This window comes from Cupressus sempervirens, chromosome 11, assembly GCF_028749045.1.
Source record: "Cupressus sempervirens isolate cs-2001-9-10 chromosome 11, ASM2874904v1, whole genome shotgun sequence".
In the NCBI taxonomy this organism is placed as follows: Eukaryota; Viridiplantae; Streptophyta; class Pinopsida; order Cupressales; family Cupressaceae; genus Cupressus; species Cupressus sempervirens.
Window position 1 is genome coordinate 275,304,093 of NC_143128.1, and position 21,283 is coordinate 275,325,375.

At 34.5% G+C, this 21,283-nt stretch overlaps 1 protein-coding gene across 17 annotated transcripts in view; it reads left to right on the top strand.

Annotated features, from left to right (window-relative positions):
• The window catches only part of LOC149529181 (uncharacterized), a 272,432-nt gene that overhangs the window by 105,495 nt on the left and 145,654 nt on the right, over positions 1-21,283 (top strand). For all 17 annotated transcript variants that reach the window (XM_089811676.1, XM_089811678.1, XM_089811679.1 and 14 more), the window contains 3 exons: positions 11,220-11,277; positions 15,373-15,486; positions 16,221-16,352. In XM_089811676.1, the coding sequence (XP_089667802.1) occupies positions 11,220-11,277; positions 15,373-15,486; positions 16,221-16,352 (304 nt within the window). The remainder of the gene's footprint in view (positions 1-11,219; positions 11,278-15,372; positions 15,487-16,220; positions 16,353-21,283) is intronic.

Sequence of the window (21,283 nt, forward strand, 5' to 3'; positions counted from 1 at the left end):
TTTGTCTTAAGTCTATAAAACTTGCTATTTTGGTTCTTTCTCCTTCATTTTTGGCACTTAATTTACATGCAAGTGGACTCTTTCTTTCTTGCTATTTAATTTGTGTTTATCTTGCTATTTTCATGCATATTTTAGCTTGAAATTGCCCATTTGTCCATATATATGCCATGAAAAGTGCATTTTGCCTTTAAAAAGGATGAAAACTCTCATTTTCACACTTTTGGAATTTCCCCAAACTCCAAATTCGAATTTGCATATTGAAGTGGTTTCCTTGTTGGCATGTTTGAGTATTTTGCCAAAAGCATGTGTTTATTTTTATGTTTTGCTTGTTTGCATTTCGGTTTTTTCTCCATTTAGAAGAAATTGCAAGTTCTTTCCCAAGAACTTGAGCACGTTTCACTTCACTCCAATTTCCATTTCCATGTCACAACACTTCATCTCTCACTCAATGAAATGTGATTACATGTTTTTCATCCCATTCGCCATCCGCATATGCATGTAATCCCATTTTCAATTTCCGTTTTCATCCATTTCTTTTTTCGCTTTCATTCGCACGACACGATTACACGAAATATCTTACGTGTAATTGCATCTAAAAAGTCCAATTTTGACTAAAAGTCACTTTTTGTAAAGTCAAAAAGATGTCATTTTCTCCTCTCCATATGCATTCACACCTCCATGAGCAAATACATGTTTCTGTATCTTTCCATGCTTTTCATCTTAGCCTTCATCCGCATATGCATGTAAAGTGTATCTTTCACTCACAGTTACATCTCATTTCATTTTCCACCTTCCGTTACATGTTGCATTTCCATGTAATCCATTTTTCGTGTAATGACATCTTGAAAGCCCAAGTCACTTTTTGAAAATCAGCAATTTCCATTTACATGCATTCCCATGCGCCAAACACTTTACTTCAAAAAAAAAGAAAAAAAAAAGAAGAGTTAAAGGTGTTGATGGAAAGTTGTTTCGAGTGTACATCCGAACATCATCAAGAAGGTTTTCAAATTGTCAAAGACTTCCGTTTGTGCTGATCTACAAAGGAGAATTTACGACAACTTGAGCGAGAAAAGATGGATCACATCAAGTTTCCACATGATAATGGACAATTCATCAAAGAGAGCTAAAGGTTGTCAAAAGACACAACACGATGGTTATCAACGTGAATGCAGTAGTACAAGGTACAGGAACTCCCAATCCTGTTATCATCTAGGATTGCATCGTCAAGTACAAGGCCTTTCAGAATTGTTCTTTTCTCTTTCGTCTTCTTTCTTCTTCTTTCATGTTTGTAGTTGGAGAAGATGCATTACATAAAAAAGTGTAATTACATGTAATGTGAGTTACATGTGTATGTAAAAGATGTAATGCGAATTGTATGCGAGTTGCATGTAACCCTTTAGTTTCTGTAGTTAGACTTGGTCAAAGTTGGTTGAGTTGCTCCCACTTTTTCCTCCCCCTTTTTCTCAACTTGTTTGCCTATATAAAGGAGCGCCCCTTCATTGTAAAAAGGATCTTTTGTTGTATGCAAGAAAGCTCTGCCACATTTGTGCAAGCATAACTTTGATTGTGTAATACGAATTTGGGAGAAAAGTGAATAAAAGAAGCAATTGGATTCGAAGCTTTGACTGGAATCAATTGTGATAGAACAAATTAAAAGCTTTGACTATAATTTGTGCCTATTGTCTTGATTCATGTTATTATTGTGTGTTCAATAAAAGAGCATAGAGAGTTAAGAAACAATTGAAGCTCGAGCTTTTACCAGGAACAATTGTGAAAATCCATAGCTAGAAGCTTTGTTTGTGGCTTGTATTTTCATCTGTTCTTACTTTTTTAGGAGTCTTTGTGCCCTAATTGTAAAAATTTTACTACATAGAAGTACGATCGGATTTAGAGCCAAACCGGTATGTTTTAGCTAGCCTTTGAGTTAGCGAAGAGTTATCAGTATCACTGTTTCCAGCTCTTGATAGAAATGTAGTTAGAGATTTACCTTGCCCATTATTCGTTCTACGAGTAAGTGGATGCTTTCTTGAAAGTTAAGAAGAAAGGATATTAGTAACACCCTGTTTAAGATCTCTCGACTTCTTGCTTACCTTGAGTTGATCCAAGGAACGGTGAGAAGGGGGAGCCTTCCTTTTAAGGTAGGAGAGACTTTGTCTCACATGCTGTGGCTGGTCATCCTATTTTGCTACTGAATTTTTACCTAAAACTATCGGTTGCAAAATATCCACCCAACAGTTTTTTGGCGACTCTGCTGGGGATACGACGTGCATTTGAGAGCCTCATGCTTTGATTTGAAGCATACCCGTATCCTTTTTCATTGTAATAATATTCATTGTAATTGTTTCATGCATTTACCAAGGACATGTAAATGGTCCAAGGTCCTTGGGGAAATGCTTTTGGGCCGTTGAATCTAGCTCCACCTCTACATGATCTTCTTGATGGCTCACGAAAGAATTTTCCAAATTCTTTGGTGATGATGAACAACATCCTGATGAGCATATTGCTTCTTTCTACATTGCATGCGGTGTTCATGCTATTGAATACGAGGACGTGTCTGTTAGGTTGTTTGTGGAAACTCTACAAGGTGTGGTTGCTGATTGGTTTTACCATTTACCACCACGTACTATCACAAACTGGGCTACCCTCATAGCCAAGTTTGAAGAAAGGTTCAAGCCTCCTGAAGATGCCCATGCATTATTGGCTCAACTTGCTCAGCTGAAGAAGTCATCTCACATGCCTATGCGTGAATTTGTTGCTCATTTCAACTAATTGACATGAAGAATTCCAGTTGCTGCTCACCCTTCAACTACCAATTTGAAGTATTTCTTTGTCAATGCTCAAATTCCTGAAGTTAGTTTTCTATTAAGGAGAGAAACCCTGACTACTTTTGCAGCTGCACAGATATTGGCAATTGAAATTGAAGATGATCTTATTCTTGCTGGGAAGATAAGAATTGTAGCAAGTGGGTTTGAAGAAAGCTGTTATTCTTACAATTCACCTTCTTCTAGCACAAGAATAGATCCTACAGTGCAGAGATTAGAGAATGAGATTCTTGCCCTCAAAAAGCAAATAGCTCAAAGCATGTTCTTTGTTCCTCATGAAGATGTACCAAGGAGGCCTCTTCCAACTTTTTTGCAAAGTTCTCTTGTTGGGAATCAACAAAAGTTAGCTTCACCATCCAAGAAGTTTGCAATTGAAGCACCATTAGCAAAGGTAGCAGTGACACATCCTATATCTAAAGCTAGTGATCTTGCTATTCTCTTCCAAGAAAAGGAAGAAGACATAGCTGGCGACTCTCATATCTGGTGTATGCAGTCTTAGAAGGCCTATGATGATGAAAGATGAGGAAGGAAAAATTTCTTCCAAGATTCAAGATAGCTGTGTCATTAAAGTTGACATGCAAGCAAGTTCGAATCAAGCTAAAAATGATATGTTTGTGTCTCAAGGTCATGAACTTGGGAACACTTTGCATAAATGTTCTACCTCAGAGCTTGAAAAAGAATTTCTCATAAACAGTAAAGACTTTCCCAAGTCAAAAGTTTGTGAGCAGCATGTTGAGGCAGGCAGTATAGGCATGTCATCACTGAAATCACATGAGCAAAGTTTTCGTGATCATCCAGAGGTGTTGGTGATTAATGAACCAGTCAAGAAAATTGCAGTTGGCAAGAAAAATTCAGAATTTGTTCGATCAAGGGGATGTCCAATCCGACATCTTGCTTGGTTGGAGGCTAATAGAAAGTTAGAGATTCCACATATACATGAACATGAAAATACTATCAAAGAAGATGTTAAAGAAAAATTTTTAGTTCTGGAGGAGCAATTTCAATTCATGAAACTTTCTTGGAGCAGCAGTACATATGATTCATCTCAAAAGGGTGAATTCTTCCATCTCTTCCAGGAGGTGTTACATCAGGCTTTGACATCATTGCTTCAGTTGTTCGTGCTCCATCTCTATGAAGTTGCATATGAACATGCAAGGTACTGAAAAAAGGTAGCTATTTTGTTGAACCCGTAAATGGTTTCATCTAAAATTTACATTTTTGGCTAGTTTTATTTCGGTAGGTTTTCCTTTGTTTTCAATAAGTGTACTTGCACATTTTTGTTTTATTAGATTTGTTGTACTTTAGTCGCTTTAGATTTCTTTTTATTTTTGGTCGCCTGACTCTATAGCCCAATGGAGTGGATAAAGGCACTTAAAGAACTGGATTCTATGTCACTCTTTGTTTTCAAGAATAAATGAGTAACATTCCCCAGACAGAGCCAATTATTGTCCTACAATTTGTCACCACAAAATGTAGGTAACAGTACGAAACATTTTCAAATTAGTTTCGCATTTCTTTGAGTTTATTTCATTATTTAATTAGTTAGTATTGATCAAGCAATCGGCATCAATTGATATAATGAATCTTTTAATTGAAGGTCTTCGTCAAGTCTTTTTTGTTTTGCTTTTTGTCGAGCCTTTGCTTGATTTTTGAAGTCTTCATAGTCCGTTCTTTGCTTTTGAGTTTGTGTTTGCTTGATTTTGGTCTTTTGAATTTGCTCATGTTATGCTTTTCGTTTTCCCCTTCGATTCGATCTAATCTAGAGGTCAATTGGAGTTGTTAGTCAAGAGATATGGTCATTTTAGTGTCTCAAAAGTGGACATTTTAGGTGCAACAACACGAATTAAAAATATGATGTTATATTTTCATTTTGACATTCACTTTTTGAAAATATAACATTTTACTCACTTTTTGTTATGTTTTAAAGTTACTTTTCATTTAAATTTATAACTTAAAGTGACTATAGTGCACTTTATGTTATAATTTTAAGTTAAGTTACTTTTTAAGTTTTCACTTAAAGTGAACATAGAACTATATAGTTACTTTTTAAATTTTTGATTTTAAAATCAAATACTTATATAAATGTCACTTTAATATAATGTTTATGTATTATATTGATTAATATGATGCATAAATGTTATTTTTGACCCATATTGTTGACATTTTTATAAAAATAAGTGAAATGCATAACTTAAAAGCTTAAAAGTGGACATTTTATGTGCATATGCATGTAAAAAATTATGAAAAGTGGAAACTTTTCATGCTAATGCATATAAAAATTCACTTTGAGGATACTTTTCATACCATTACATCAAACGCTTGTAAAAGTAGAGCTTTTTGATGCAATGACATGAAAAGTTGAGTTTTCATACTTGTGCATGAAAAATGTGAGATATGTTTATAGAATATGTAAGTGACTCCAAAAAGTGAGATTTTGGAGACTTGCACATTTTAAAATATGTAATGGGCTTCAAAAAGTGAGATTATAACCAAAGACATATTTTAAAACATGCAATTGCATCAAAAAGGTCATATTTTGCCTTCTTACATGTTTTAAAATATGCAATGAACACAAAAATGTCCTATTATATGAAGAAAACATGTTCTTGCTCCAAAAACCTCCTATTTTGATCATAACTTTTGATTCTCTTCATGGATTTGAATGAAATCAATTGCATTCATCATGTTTTGGAGAGGTGATCATTTTACCCTCATCAAAAATCAAGTTATTGCACCCAAAAACGTGTTTGAAACTCCCAAGCTTGGGCATGTTGTTTGTATAACACTCCATAAATCTTCAAAGTTTGATCACGTTTTAAAGTCACTTTTTTGCATTTTGATCCATGCATATGCATTTGGGGAAGTCGTTTTTGCATTCACAAGTGAAAAATGACTTTAAAACATGCATTTTTTAGTCACGTTTTTGCAAAAACGGCCCAGATTTTTGAATAAAAAAGTCATATTTTTGTTCAAAAAACTCAAAAATTTGCATTTTCAGCCCATACATTTGATCAAAAGGGATTGTTTTTGAGTTTTAAATGCATGATATTGTCTTTAGAGACCATTTATTTGGCACTTTCATGTCAAATCCGACCATTGAATGTCCATTACATGCAAGTGCGGAAAAAGTCAAAAGATTGTTTGAAAATTTGGATTTAAGGGAGAATTTGTCTTAAGTTTATAAAACTTGCTATTTTGGCTCTTTCTCCTTCATTTTTGGCACTTAATCTTCATGCAAGTGGACTCTTTCTTTCTTGCTATTTAATTTGTGTTTATCTTGCTAGTTTCATGCATATTTTTGCTTGAAATTGCCCATTTGTCCATATATATGCCATGAAAAGTGCATTTTGCCTTTAGAAAGGATGAAAACTTTCATTTTCACACTTTTGGAATTTCCCCAAATTCCAAATTCGAATTTGCATATTGAAGTGGTTTCCTTGTTGGCATGTTTGAGTATTTTGCCAAAAGCATGTGTTTATTTTGTGTTTGTTTTTATGTTTTGCTTGTTTGCATTTCGGTTTTTTTTCAATTTGGAAGAAATTGCAAGTTCTTTCCCAAGAACTTGAGCACGTTTCACTTCACTCCACTTTCCATTTCCATTTCACAACACTTCATCTCTCACTCAATGAAATGTGATTATATGTTTTTCATCCCATCCGCATATGCATGTACTCCCATTTTTAATTTCCGTTTTCATCCATTTCATTTTTCACTTTCATTCGCACGACACGATTACACGAAATATCTTACGTGTAATTGCATCTAAAAAGTCCAATTTTGACTAAAAGTCACTTTTTGTAAAGTCAAAAAGATGTCATTTTCTCCTCTCCATATGCATTCACACCTCCATGAGCAAATACATGTTTCCGTATCTTTTCATGCTTTTCATCTTAGCCTTCATCCGCATATGCATGTAAAGCGTATCTTTCACTCACACTTGCATCTCATTTCACTTTCCACCTTCCGTTACATGTTGCATTTACATGTAATCCATTTTTCATGTAATCACATCTTGAAAGCCCAAGTCACTTTTTGAAAATCAGCAATTTCCATTTACATGCATTCCCATGCGCCAAACACTTTACTTCAAAAAAAAAGAAAAAAAAAAAGAGTTAAAGGTGCTGATGGAAAGTTGTTTCGAGTGTACATCCGAACATCATCAAAAAGGTTTTCAAAGTGTCAAAGACTCGAGTTTGTGCTGATCTACAAAGGAGAATTTACGACAACTTGAGCGAGAAAAGATGGATCACATCAAGTTTTCACATGATAATGGACGATTCATCAAAGAGAGCTAAAGGTTGTCAAAAGACGCAACACTATGGTTATCAACGTGAATGCAGCAGTACAAGGTACAGGAACTTCCAATCCTGTTATCATCAAGGATTGCATTGTCAAGTACAAGGCCTTTCAGAATTGTTCTTTTCTTTTCCATCTTCTTTCTTCTTCTTTCATGTTTGTAGTTGGAGAAGATGCATTACATAAAAAAGTGTAATTACATGTAATGCGAGTTACATGTGTATGTAAAAGATGTAATGTGAGTTGTATGTGAGTTGCATGTAACCCTTCAGTTTCTGTAGTTAGACTTGGTCAAAGTTGGTTGAGTTGCTCCCACTTTTTCCTCCCCCCTTTTTCTCAACTTCTTTGCCTATATAGAGGGGGCAGCCTATATAAAGGAGTGCACCCTCATTGTAAAAAGGATCTTTTGTTGTATGCAAGAAAGCTCTGCCACATTTGTGCAATCATAACTTTGATTGTGTAGTACGAATTTGAGAGAAAAGTGAATAAAAGAAGCAATTGGATTCGAAGCTTTGACTAGAAGCAATTGTGATAGAACAAATTAGAAGCTTTGACTATAATTTGTGCCTATTGTCTTGATTCATGTTATTATTGTTTGTTCAATAAAAGAGCATAGAGAGTTAAGAAACAATTGAAGCCCGAGCTTTGACCAGGAACAATTGTGAAAATCCATAGCTAGAAGCTTTGTCTGTGGCTTGTATTTTCATGTTAATTCGCAAAATAGTTAGATTGTTCGTACTTTTTGGAGTCTTTGTGCCCTAATTGTAAAACTTTTACTACATAGAAGTACGACCGGACTTAGAGCCAAACTGGTATGTTTTAGCTAGCCTTTGAGTTAGTGAAGATTTATCGGTATCACTGTTTCCAGCTCTTGATAGAAGTGTAGTTAGAGATTTACCTTGCCCATTATTCATTCTACGAGTAAGTGGATCCTTTCTTGAATGTTAAGAAGAAAGGATATTAGTAACACCCTGTTTAAGATCTCTCGACTTCTTGCTTACCTTGAGTTGATCCAAGGAACGGTGAGAAGGGGGAGCGTTCCCTTTAAGGTAGGAGAGACTCTGTCTCACACGCTGTGGCTGGTCATCCTATTTTGCGACTGAATTTTTACCTAAAATTGTTGGTTGCAAAATATCCACCCAACAATTCAGAAATATTTTGATGTATTCAAATATGCCCGAATACTGTAATGTATTTATAATATATAGCAGAGAGCTATATCTTAATATATATATTTGTTACAGCAATGACCTTGACTGATCACGTGTACTCTTAATAAATCTGATAAAATTGTTTATACTTTCGATCTGCTGTAAATGCTAATAATATGTACTGACTTGTGCAATGGCAGATATGATTTATATTGCAGATAATACTTTGGGATTGCTGTGGTAATTTATCCTGTTTCTCATCGGCATTGAGAAATATATATGATAGGCAATAGTCATGTCACGTAGAGACACGACTCTATGTGGCTATTAGCACATAGTGTCATGTCACTACGTGGCATGATCATTGGTTTTATTAGCCACTTGAATGACTACTAAATGAGGCATCAGTTAAGATAATAATGCTCAATCAATACTGAAGTTTATTTCTATTTGCATATATATATATATATAAGAGTCTTTTACAGTATAGAATAAGGTTATATATATGTGCGTGTTTGTGTGTGTATCTATATTTTATTATATACAGTAAAATCTGAGGATGACTCAGTTCGACTGATACCATAATCTTTGACAGCCCCTGCAGCTGGAATATCATCTTAAAGTTCCATGGTATATATCCAAAGGACTCCTGTCTTTTTCTGTGGTAAAGTCTGCCTTCTTAGTGAGATGACCTACTGCCTCATTCTATATGCTGACTAAATATCTTTTGTGGATGCTGACAACACTCTCATAGTGATGAGTTGGCTATGGTATAGTTGAGCTAATACTCATTCATCCCTTCCGATGATCATATGAATCTCTTGTGGATTCATTAATCGTTACGTCTAATCTTCTTCCTACACCCTGAATACTTGAGCAGTTGCATTTGGCTCTAACACTCGATTGTGCTGAACATTAGTCTTGATCTATCCCGTCAATCCTTTTGTAGCATTCATTGATAATTGCATGTCTTCCATTGTCTTAAACATATTGATTTTCATAAAGGCTCCTTATTGAATCTCGCATTGCCCATGATTGGAGTGATGTAGGCATATGTCTTTTCCGTTAATATTCTTTTCCATCAGAGTATGCTGATTGGAATTACTGCCAGTTCTCCTGTCTACTCTCTTTAAATAAATCCAGCACACCATATGATTAACTCCTCCTACTCTCCACTACATCAGTTTGCCTGTTGAAGTATAGCATCAGTCGAAGTGATATACTCATTACATTGAGTATTTGCATTCATGATTTATATGAACATTGTTTTATGTCTCATATTACTGATAATAATATATGTATGTATGTATGTATGTATTTCTATGACTTCATAAGCTACGGGACATGACTTTGTTGGATCGATTTTGTTTAAGCTACCTCATTGATGATAAATTGTCCTTAAGCATCTTATATATATAATATATATTATTTATGTAATATAACATATAATATATATTATGCATTATATATCTTATATATATATATATATATATATATATATATATATATATGATATGTGTAATATAATATGTATTATATATTATGCATTATATATTATTATATTACATAAATGGTTAATAAATTAATATTATATATATGTTAAAGATGAGTTATACATATAGTTATTTATAAACTAAATGGTGATTAACTATAGAGACATGTCTCTTCATGTCTTTTGAAGAGACATGTCTCCTCCTCTCATATTTATATGAGATCCAAATCTGCATTTGGAAATCATCAATTACAATGGCAATGAAAATACATTTGCAGAAACGATCTTAATTACTTTAACACTGCCAATCTATTATTGATGTTTTTAAGTGCTCTGTCAATCCTTCTCCTATCCAGTGATTAACACTACATTTGTTGTATCTGCCTATTTGTTTTCTCCAAACACTCCCCCTTAGTCAGTTTAGCCAATTGCTGTTATAAGAGCTTCAATATCCCTTTGAAGAGACCTGTCCTCTGTTTTATTAATGTTTTATACTAATTTTTAAATGATTAACTATTACATTATCCAAATATTATTATAATAAGAAATTATATAAATATATTAGCTATCATTATTTATTATATTTAATTTTATTATTATTATATAGACCATAATGATAGATAATATATATAATTTTATATAATGCATTATTAATTTTCTTTCATTATTATCTTAATAACAAATTATATTATAATTTATTATTAATACTTCAATTATTAATTTATTATTTATTATTCAATTCTATGGGAGAGGGGACATTACATAAATGCATTTGCATTTTTACCCATTCCTCATTTGTGTCTTAAAAATGGAAGAGTTGAACTTGTAGAAATGTGCCTAGCAAAAATGTAGAGAGTAATTGGCAAATCAGAGAGTATTCACAGAGTTTGTAAATTATGGCTCCAAGTTTTCAATTCTGTGTGAAATTGCCAGCCCTAGGTTAATGTTGTAAAGTGGAATAACAAATACGAACTGAAAAAATAATGGAAAAAAATCAAAACCCTTTGGGGTTGGTTACAATGTTAACAAATCAAATCTTTGTTTTAGGTTTGTTGAAATTCTTTGACAGAATATTTTAGGAATCTCAATTGGGTTTGGATATGACCCGGATCTGGGGCTTGAGGCTGACAAATCGGTAACATAGATAATTAACTATGTCCTGTCTCTCAAGTATACCATCCTGTTTTCTCTTAATATTAAGTCCATGTGCAGAGTTTTGTAATGCTTCATCTTTTTTAAAGTACTGTTTGTCCTCTAAAGAATCTTTTTTTCATGGACAGTTTTTTTTTTATGCTTCTCAGAAGTTTTTGAATATTGTATTACATTCTTCCAGTTGCTCTTTCATTAATTTATTTAACTTCTGCTCATGCTATTAGTTTCTATAGAATCTATTCATTGAAAATTTTCATTCACTATAAGTACAACTTTAATGTTGTTTTGTCAAAAATGGTCTTGCAGGTATCTTGTAAGACATGCAGGAAACCAATTAAAGCTAGTCAATATGCAGCTCATGCAGGTTTGTTCTTTTTCATCAAGGAAAGTTTATGTTGATGGTAGGGCAATGCTGCAACACAGTGCGTGATATAACCTTTGATGCCAATGAATAGACAGATGACTTTATAAATTTCTTGATTAGATGATTTGGATGCCATCAAGGTTTTATGTTGTATCTTGTTGGTTATTGGTAGAAGTCCATGAGATATTTCGATACAATGAGTTTTATGTACTCTTTTCAGAATAGGGTCACAGTGGGAATATGTGAGTGTCTTTTTGATATGTGTCTCCTTGGTCATTTTAGCTATATCAATCTTTGTTTGTTGCCCTTGGCTGGGAACCTTAATGTACTCCAACAAAAATCTTAAAGATATCTTTTTTTTAGTTTCTGCTATAAAATTCAAGTGAGATTATAATTAGTTTTGATGTCCAAGGACAACAATAGGAGGGAGGGATATATTTAAGGTGGAATGAATTTCACTAGAGTGACATACTACTGCACTAAATTGTTTTTAATCTAATGATATCAAAGAGAAAAGTATTTAAGGATAAAATGCTTCTCTTAGTTAAATTGCTAGTTACATAGTTTACAAATATAATCCTATGAAGATTTTGTGTATGTAGGCACAACATTTTGTTAGATTTATCTTCAATCTTAGTGTTATCTCTCCTTTAGATGTTGCGAAACTTGTTTCAAATGCATTAGATGCATACTGTAGGCTGTTTTGCCCCCCTTCAGCCCATCACAGATAATCGATCTGAGAAACCTTCAATGGGCTGAAATTTGTCACAGTGGGTTAACACCTCAAATCTGCAGCTAACCTTTGTGTTATGCCAGTTTCGCTATTTCACAGGGTTCCCTTTTTGCCCCTTGCAAAATGGCGAAATACTATGCTCTGCCACATATCTCCATTCCATTCAAGTGATGGTAATGTAGTGTTTTTCCAGGTTTTAAGGCTCATGCTGTTGCCATGTGTCTCATCTTTCACGTCGTGCATCTTTTCAGCAGTTAATAGGATTGTGCCACATTGAATGGTGTAGACATTTCATGTTATCCCTTCCCGTGTTTTCTTCTACCATTTTGTTATGGGAAACTGTGCTATCCATCAGATTTAAAGGCTTTTCTTTGTCAATAATTGTGTGGGCCCATGTCAGTGCCACATTTCACAATGTTTAATGGTGTGCATCTTTTTTATGATCAATGACCCCGGTTTTTTTGCATTTTCACAATAACTTTCGGAGTTGCTTGCAAAATGGTGACGCTCAAAGGGTCAACTTTATAGGTGTGCACAGGTGGGTTAAAACTTCATGTTATCCTATCTAGATAGTTTTTTGATAGCGACGAGATTTGATTCTTTGCGGCCACGACACGCTTCTAGAGCCGATTCTTTAGTGTAAAGCGACTTTTTTGGCCTTGTATTCACGACGCCAGTGCACTCTAGTGCAGGGCACCAAGGGTACAATGTGGATCAAGGCATAGGATGACCTTGTGAAAGATATGTAATGATCCACAACACGATGTTCTTGATTTCACTTAGAATGTAATAAGCAACGATCTTATGTTTGGTTAAGGAACTTCAGGTGTGCTTATAACCTAAGTTCACTTAGTCCAAAAAGATCTAAAATTGCATATTTTGAGTAAATAGGAGTCTCTAATATGTTTTTATGTTAATTCTACCTTAATAAGGGTTGGAGGAATGCAAATGAACAAGTAATCTTGTTTTAAGTGAAAAGTTGTAAAAGTTGCTGATTTTGCAATTTTTGTTGTTGACTACTTTTGTCAAAAAGTGCAACTTTTCACCCAATGGTCCCGACCTTTCAAATTTCTGTTGTAACCATTGGGGATGATGTATTTATGCATCCACACCCTAGAAATAACCAGAGGTGTGAAGTACTGTACAGACAAATCAAATTCGAGGAGAAATAAACAGTTTTCTTGAGCATTTATTGTGTGTACAGAGTTTTACGCATTGGTGGACTGGATAAGATGGCATAAGTTGGTAGAGCTGTGAATCCTGATTCCATTGTACTTTGTTTCATACATTTTTGTTAAGTTTGGTAGAAGATATCTCTGTTTTACTAAGGTTGGGTCAGCAAACCTTGAAATTGAGGGTTTCCATGGCTTTTGGGTCCTAACTTGTGACTCCATGGTTGGAATTCAATGGCCTCCTGGATTTCATAAGGTTAGGAAATGTACTTGTAGATTCCTAAATTGCAGATTTGCCTCAAGAGATCTGAAGGTTCTATGAGCAAGCCCTAGGTTGAATATTCACATGTATTCAACCAAATTTGTGAGGGTTTGTAGGGTATGATGGAACTCTAAAATTTTGAAAAGTTTGAGTCCAAAATCCATGCTAAAGGGAGAATCTTTAGATTTTACACACTACTTATATTCAAACAATGTGTGTCAAGACACTAAAAATCATGATCAAGAGAATATGGAAATTCATGATGAAGAATTGTCATTAATGTCAGAATTGTGTGTTCAAATACAACAGTCATAATCAGTATCACTAATACTTACATGAAGAGGCTACTGTCATAGATATGTTGTTTGATGACTACAATTTTATCTTTGGTGGATGACAGGTCAACAGTGCTTCATAGCTGGATAAGTTTATAGTAATTGCAAGTTTCACAATGAATGAATCCATTCTACAGTTAGCCTTCCCAGTGCTGGTGTATGCTGGTACTAATTTGGTGTAGAAAGGGAACATTAGCATACAAAATGAGTCAGTCTGTGATATGTCAAATCCACACCACACAATATGGAGTATGTTGACAAGCATCATCAAATGAAATATCCTTATTGAGCAGCGTCGAATGTCATAGAAGATGACAGAATGGATACATAGCACAAAGCCAAACAATACCTACAACGAAGAATAGCTTGAGACAATATAAAGCTACACAGGAAGTCATTAGCCAATGAAAAGATATATGAGGAAAATTGCACTAAGAGACGATCCTGGTTAGAAGCCATATAAACAATGTTCAATAGAAGACAGGACCCCGACCAAGGAATACAAATAGCCTTCAGTATCGAAAGGATGTAAAATGAGAATCATTGCAAAATAGTGAAAGTCATTTCCAGCATCAATGACATAGAATATGATCACCAACATGTCTACAGGAGTAGTTGAATATAAAAGACATCTCCATGATTTAGCGGCAATTTAAAATGAGTGAGCATCTTCATCTCCAAATACGGATGGACAGAGTAACCAGTATAAAATGAATTGCGGCATTGTTTGAGGGGAAATAGATGAAGATACTTTATGCCAGAAAGTATGGAGTGAGTACCTCAGTATCTCAGTATGGATATATGAGTATCTTAGTACCTCTCACTGTCACCCTAAGACCCTTGCAAAGGGCACCAACCTCAACCTTATTTCAGCGTCGCTCTGAAATCCCCATCAAACTATAAGTCTTAAGAAAATAAAAGGCCAATTATGAAAATCATTATCATAGAAATCTACATAATGCATATCCATTATCTCAAAATTCTGCATAGTCATGATTAAAACAATATCGTGGCTGTTACGTCATCGAGGACCTACTTGAGTGCCTTTGTAGGTAGGATGCATGCTCCTTTGAGTGGTTGAGCCATAGATTTGTTGTTTCTGTTTTGATATATGTTTGGAAAATTTGATGTCTTGGATTTCATATTCCATGAGCTTTGTATACATTTGAAAATAATTATATATCTATGCAACTCTTTAAGTTGCAATTTGCATTTGTACGTATGTGGTTGGTGTATAGTTGTGGATGTGATCAAATTAGCTTCTGTTTGATGATGTTATTGTGTCTTTAAGGTTTATTAAATAAAGGGTTCATGAAACAAGTTTTAAATCCTTAAAACTCTCTAAATTTCTTGGATTTTCACTTTGTGGGGTCTACCCTAAGTTTTTTCACCGAGTCCCTAGTAAGTTGAGTCACCCTTGCCGAGAATGAGTTTTGGAATTATGGACATTTACAAACCTTATTTGTAATAATGACCATTTTGGCTGTATATTTTTACTACATTGCACACTTATCTTTTTTAAAAGTCCTTTCTTATTTTTGGAAGCTGTTATGATTAGGAATTTATAGCTGTTTGTGGCTGCAATTTGTGCAGAGCGTTGCAAATCATTAAGTGCTTCAGATGATACTGGTCTGGAGCTTGATGGGGGCACTGGACACAAAAGGCCACCTTGCAAAGTCAGGAAAAAGGTTCAAACAACTCATGAAAGTATCCTTCTGTAAATAACAATACTAGATAGTTGTCAATATAACACTATGTTGAGATAAGGATGCTTTGACCTAGTAAAATTTATTGAAGGTATTTCTGTATTGTAAATCTGAAGGTGAAAAGTACATGACATGTTAATCTTTCAATGTATTTTGTGGATTGGCACATTTATAAGTCTTCTTTGATCAAAATGAATCACAATTGCCAAATTTTTTGTATATAAGAACAAGAAAATGGTGTATGGCATGGAGCACGTAATGTTCAATTTGCTTGATTAATTTACAACATTGGCTTATTTTACTATTGTTTGGATACTAATTCTACTGACAGTCAATGTTCGTGTCCTGGTTCATGTCATAGCACCAAGTTTATGATCATTTGGAGAATCTAAGGCCAGCAAAGCAGGTGATCCAAAGTAATGTAGAACATAACAATCGCAATCATTACTTCTTGAAATTTTCATAGAGAAGGGCTGACCATGTGGCAGAGTATCTTTAAACATTGAAGTTTTGAACAGAATATAAGACGGATTTTTGTTTTGTTAATATTGGACAGACTATGAGGCAGAGCTACATATAGGCTTGTTATGACTGTCATTTTGTTTCCTGTCTTTCATGCTATTCTCTAGTTTGTCCCAACTCCTGAATGCGCTAGCTAGTTTCCACTTGTCTGTGCCATGCAGTTGGGTGTTTACATTATTGATATTTATCAGTAAATCCTTAGCTTTTTGAAAGACCAGGTTACAGCAGCAGGGGATCAGGAAATATCAGAACCTTTTGATGGGGAAGATACTTGTGCTTCAGAATCGGCAAATGTTGATGATTGTCATATGGGAATTGCATCCTCACTGAGCAGAGAAGTGAAAAGTACGATAATTTTTATTGTTGGTATTTGATTTGTTTGTTTATTCTTTGACAATTAAATGAAATATGTGCATATTTTCCATGTTATTAAGAACTACTGTATGTACACGCTCAGTGATTTCACAAATTGTTGCAAGGATTGAATAGTGTAATGACTAATGGTACTAGTAAGTCAGTTGAAGTGTTTAATTATTTTTCCAATGGAATCCTAAAACTATTGGCAATATCTGGAATTCATAATATAGACATGTTATGACTTGAGACCTCAACAATCAACATCTTAAGGGCTTTTTTCTGCCAATTCTTTAGGCCTGTTGCACTCATATCTTCACCACAGGTAATCCGAGAGATGTGGGATAAATCACTTTTTTTGGGAATAAAATAATTATGCTAAAATAAATATTGGCAGTCACCAGTTATTAGAGTATAACAGCCACTTGAGAAAGCAGTCCTTAAAAGTTGTAATAGCTTGAGAATTGCAATCCAAGATAGGACGAGAAGTGGTTACATACACAGCTCTAACTGAAAGAAATTTGAATTAAGTATAGAATGTTGAAAGAGAGAACCAATTGGTCACATACACGTCTTTAATCAAAAAAAAAACTTGAACTATGCATAGAAAATTGAAACAGAGATATGATTAGGTTTAGCACATAGGGTTGAAAGGATAAGATAGAACGTTTGGAAGCTCAACAACATTCTCTATGTTTTTTTTAGAGTCAAAAATATAATTGCCTTCAGTGTGAGAAGGATTGGACATGGGTTTGAATGGGAAAGATGTCATTGTGTGCAATGTCCCCAATTTTGCACCTTCGTAAGCATCAATTGTTTTAAGAGGTTAACCTATAATCAGTGGTCCCTGTAGGCTAATATGGTGGTTAAGGGGCTATTTTGAGCGTGTTTTATGGCTCTTTAGTTGACCTCATGGTGCTCATTTCTTTATTATTGATAGTTAGAAGACTTGGACTCGCCTTTGACTCAATAAACAAAAATACTGGACTTAGATTTGGTTGCTCCGACTCAAAAAAAGATCAAGGAAGGACTTCGCAAAAGAAAAAAATTGTAGCTTTACAAAAATAAAAAAATTAATGCATTTAGAGAAACATTAGAACCATAATTGAAACATTACACATGTCATATGTTCTCCAAACATTCAATATTTGAAATTTATCATGCATACTCGTACTTCCAAACTTAAATTATAAAAAAGCAGCGTAAGTTTATAAATGTTTACAAATTACATATAATAATTTGTCCAAATGTAAAAAACAATAGACCAAAGTCTACGTCTTCCTCTTTCTTCCCTAATATAACTCAATTTTAAGCCCTGAAAAATAACAAACAATAAATAACAAACTCATTTTGAGTGATAAGAAATAACAAATGAGACGAAAAGTGTAAATAAAATCAAGTTTTAAAGATGACTAAGCATTTGTAGTTTGCGGTCAGAATCTTGACGTTGGACTTGGGAGAGTTTTGAGAAAACAATTCAGACTTTGAGTTTAGCAATTGCCTGGACTTGGCTTCCAAGTTTGTGGCAAGTTGACTTGATTTGTTCATGGACTCATGAGTCCTTTCGAGTACAAAGCGAGTCCTTCGATCTTTTCATTTATGGTATCATTTAACTTAGTGTCCTATTTTATTTGTAGCGTGCCTACAAAGATCATTCAGGACACTTTGATTCACACACTATTTTCAGTAACTCGCTTGGATATTTTGCTCATACTTACTATTTACTGTAAGTTGTGGAGTTGGTTAGTTGGCATCATATCTATATCTGGGAAGTGGTTGGATTATTCCCATGAGTTGATATACTATTTATTGTGGGTTTATTGATTTAAATTAGATTATTGAAGTCAAACTAGGTTTTACTTTAATAATATTAATTATATTAAATGACTTTATCAATAATGCCCCCTTCCTAGAGTTCACAACACACTGTTGTGGTTAGCCTATTTTCCCTTGGTCTCGTAAGCTAACCTGGACATGAAAGGGACTTAGAAGGTATATGGCTTAGGCAATTTCAGTTGGAGTTCATTTTGAGGTAATTTGAGGCAGTTTTTTGTACACTTACTATTCACAGTAAGTCATTTTTGGCATATTTGGACCATAGTCACAAGACCAAGAGTCACCTTGGACTTGACAAGCTGATTTTTGATGTGGACTCGACAAAAACAAGGTAAGGACTTGGAAAATTGAGAAACCCAAGAAATTCGAAAACTTTTAAGGATTTAAAACTTTTTTCATGCATGGGTTAATTAGTTAACATTAAAGACAATATTTGAGATTAAAAAAAGCTACTTTGCACACCTACACAAGTTTACATTTGTTGGTAAACAAATTTGTTCTTTTTTAATTATGACTCTTGAATGCCCGAATTATGAACAATATCTGATTACAAGCAGTTGAAAAGCCACTTTTGGATAGATTGGCCTTTCTCTGAATTAATAGGTATAGCTCCCTATGGTAGATTTGCAATGAATTATGTTTTATTCCTAAACTAGTATGGGGGTGTATTCTTGACCTAAGAACAGAAGAGGTAAAACTGAGCCAGACCTAAGGAGGATCTAACTTAGGCAGAAAAAGATTTATGAGGAATTGATTAAGTATATAAACCCACACATCTTATGAGCTCACAAAACTTAATAGTATAACAACTAATACTCAATTGAATTAATTAGGATCCGAACTACAGAGAAGAAGAAGTTAACTAAAAGGGAAAAATGTTTAAGGGATTCCTCTTTGAACGTGCAATGACACTGGTTATCACATCTGTTCGCTGCCTTGAAACAGGGGAATGAAACTCCGTTCTTTTCTTACTTCAATCTAGAAAAAAAGAGAAAACATATAACTACAACTAACAAAATTGAAGCAGAAAATAGTTGATACAAAATACCATTCAATAGACTCTGCAACATCAAGTACTTCACACCAAAAATTCGCCGACCTTTTATTAATCTTTCAATTTCATACATATAGGATTCTGAGATGACCGTTACAATAGAAGTTCAATCTGTTCATCTTCTCAAAGAATGACAAATGGCAAGAAACTAGTTTGTTGTATTGCAATAATTACATAAGAAAGTGAAAAGGGGGCGGAATGTGAATCACTTCATCTTCTTCCCCTTTTCTACTCTTGTTCTATAGGCCTTAGCGACAAGTATGATTGGGATTAGCTCTTCATTCCTAGGCACGTGTATGTTGGTGTATCTCAAGAGCCACTTAGAATGTTCCCTGGCCAATTCCTTCACAACATTTAATTGATTTGGCAATTCCTCCGTGGCCACGTGTATGCATCCGCTGAGTTTCTGGAGTTCCGCAACTCTGTTTTGATTACTGGAAGACACATCAATCAGACTATCTAAGAATCTGGAGAAATTCTCCTTCATGAAGTTTATCCCAAAGAGTGCTTTCCCTTGGCCACTAGGCTGTAATGTCCTTGTTTTTGGCAGGTCTACGTAGTTGATGGAGTTAGCTCATCACAGGGACCCTCGTGAGCTAATTGGGTGTTTTGGGGGTCTTAGTTTTGAACTTACTATTTTTAGTAAGTCAGTTATTGGTAGTTGCTATTTTTGGCAGTGCAGTGGGTGGCTTCGGTAGTTGGTCATCACTTGTAGTTAATAAAGTAATAATTGCATGAGCTCTTATTTATTTGTTAATCATTGAGTTGCATTATTATACTAATGTTTATATATTATAATAATGACATTAAGAGATGTTTCTAAAAAGTGTGTTGGAAAGTTTCTAGTGTTGAGTTCTTTTGGGAAACTTCCACAATTTATGAGGTGGAGTTATTTAGGAAACTTTGGCCAACGAAAGATTATAAATGAGAGCTCATTGAATTCGGAAAAGCACGTCTGAATATATATTTGCTTTTGTGCCTTTGAGGCATTTTCCTGTGTTCTAAACTGTATGTCTTTGCTAATGTACAAGGATTATGTTTGAAAAGTTCTTGGCAATTGTGTTGAAGTATACAATTGGCCAACATTCTCCTATTGTTTCATATTGTGTCTAAGGAGAATTTGCTTTTGTGATTTATTTATTGACTTCTCTACTGTCTCTTACTATAGCTAAGAAGAAGTTGATGTTGAAGGAAGTTGTTTGGAAGGAATTCGTTGTTGCAGTCAATCTATAACACCTGTGATCTGCATTGAAGAATCAGAGGGCATTTGTGAAGCTGCCGTAGTCACAGGGAAGCAGCATTTAGGACCTAATTATTACTTGGTATTCATTCCTTTTTGGCTGCGATCAAGTCTGGAAGCGTCGCTGTTGGGAGTTAGGGTCTGTCAAATAGATTTCAATAGGCTGCGTGCATGTTTGGAGCCCTGCGATCAGGAGATAAGGGCTGAATTTGATCAATAAGAGACTGCGATCTCTTTTGCTGTAGCTGCACACACATACTGGACTTGTAATTCATGTTGTGAGGATCTGCGTTTGAACTAGATAACCTGCTGAACTAAGTTGGAGGTGGACGTTGGGTGTGGAAAGGCTTGTTAGCAATTATACATGTGCTGCGATTCATCTGGCAAGGTAGCGATTGGGCCTCTACACACAAGAGCCAACAATTAAGGGCCTGCAAATTAATTACAGGTGTGTGTATCTAGGAATTTAATTCTGCAAACTGGTTTCCAGTATTGGTGATTCTAGTATCAGTTTCTAAACTTGTAACATTCTGATTATGAAATGGAATAAAGAAATCAGTTGCCAATCAATCTTATTTGGTAAAGTTTGTGGTTTAGCATTCAGTTCCAGAATTTAGATTTGAATATATTTAGAGAACAAATTCTCCAACATCATTTTCAGTTATAATAGAACTTGCTAGCCAAGTGTTTGATGAAATGTCAAACAATTGATTTTTGAACTTTAAAATTGGAGTTGTTGGGTTATAATCTGGCTAAGGTTATTACATAGGCGCATGGGAATGTGTGCAAATG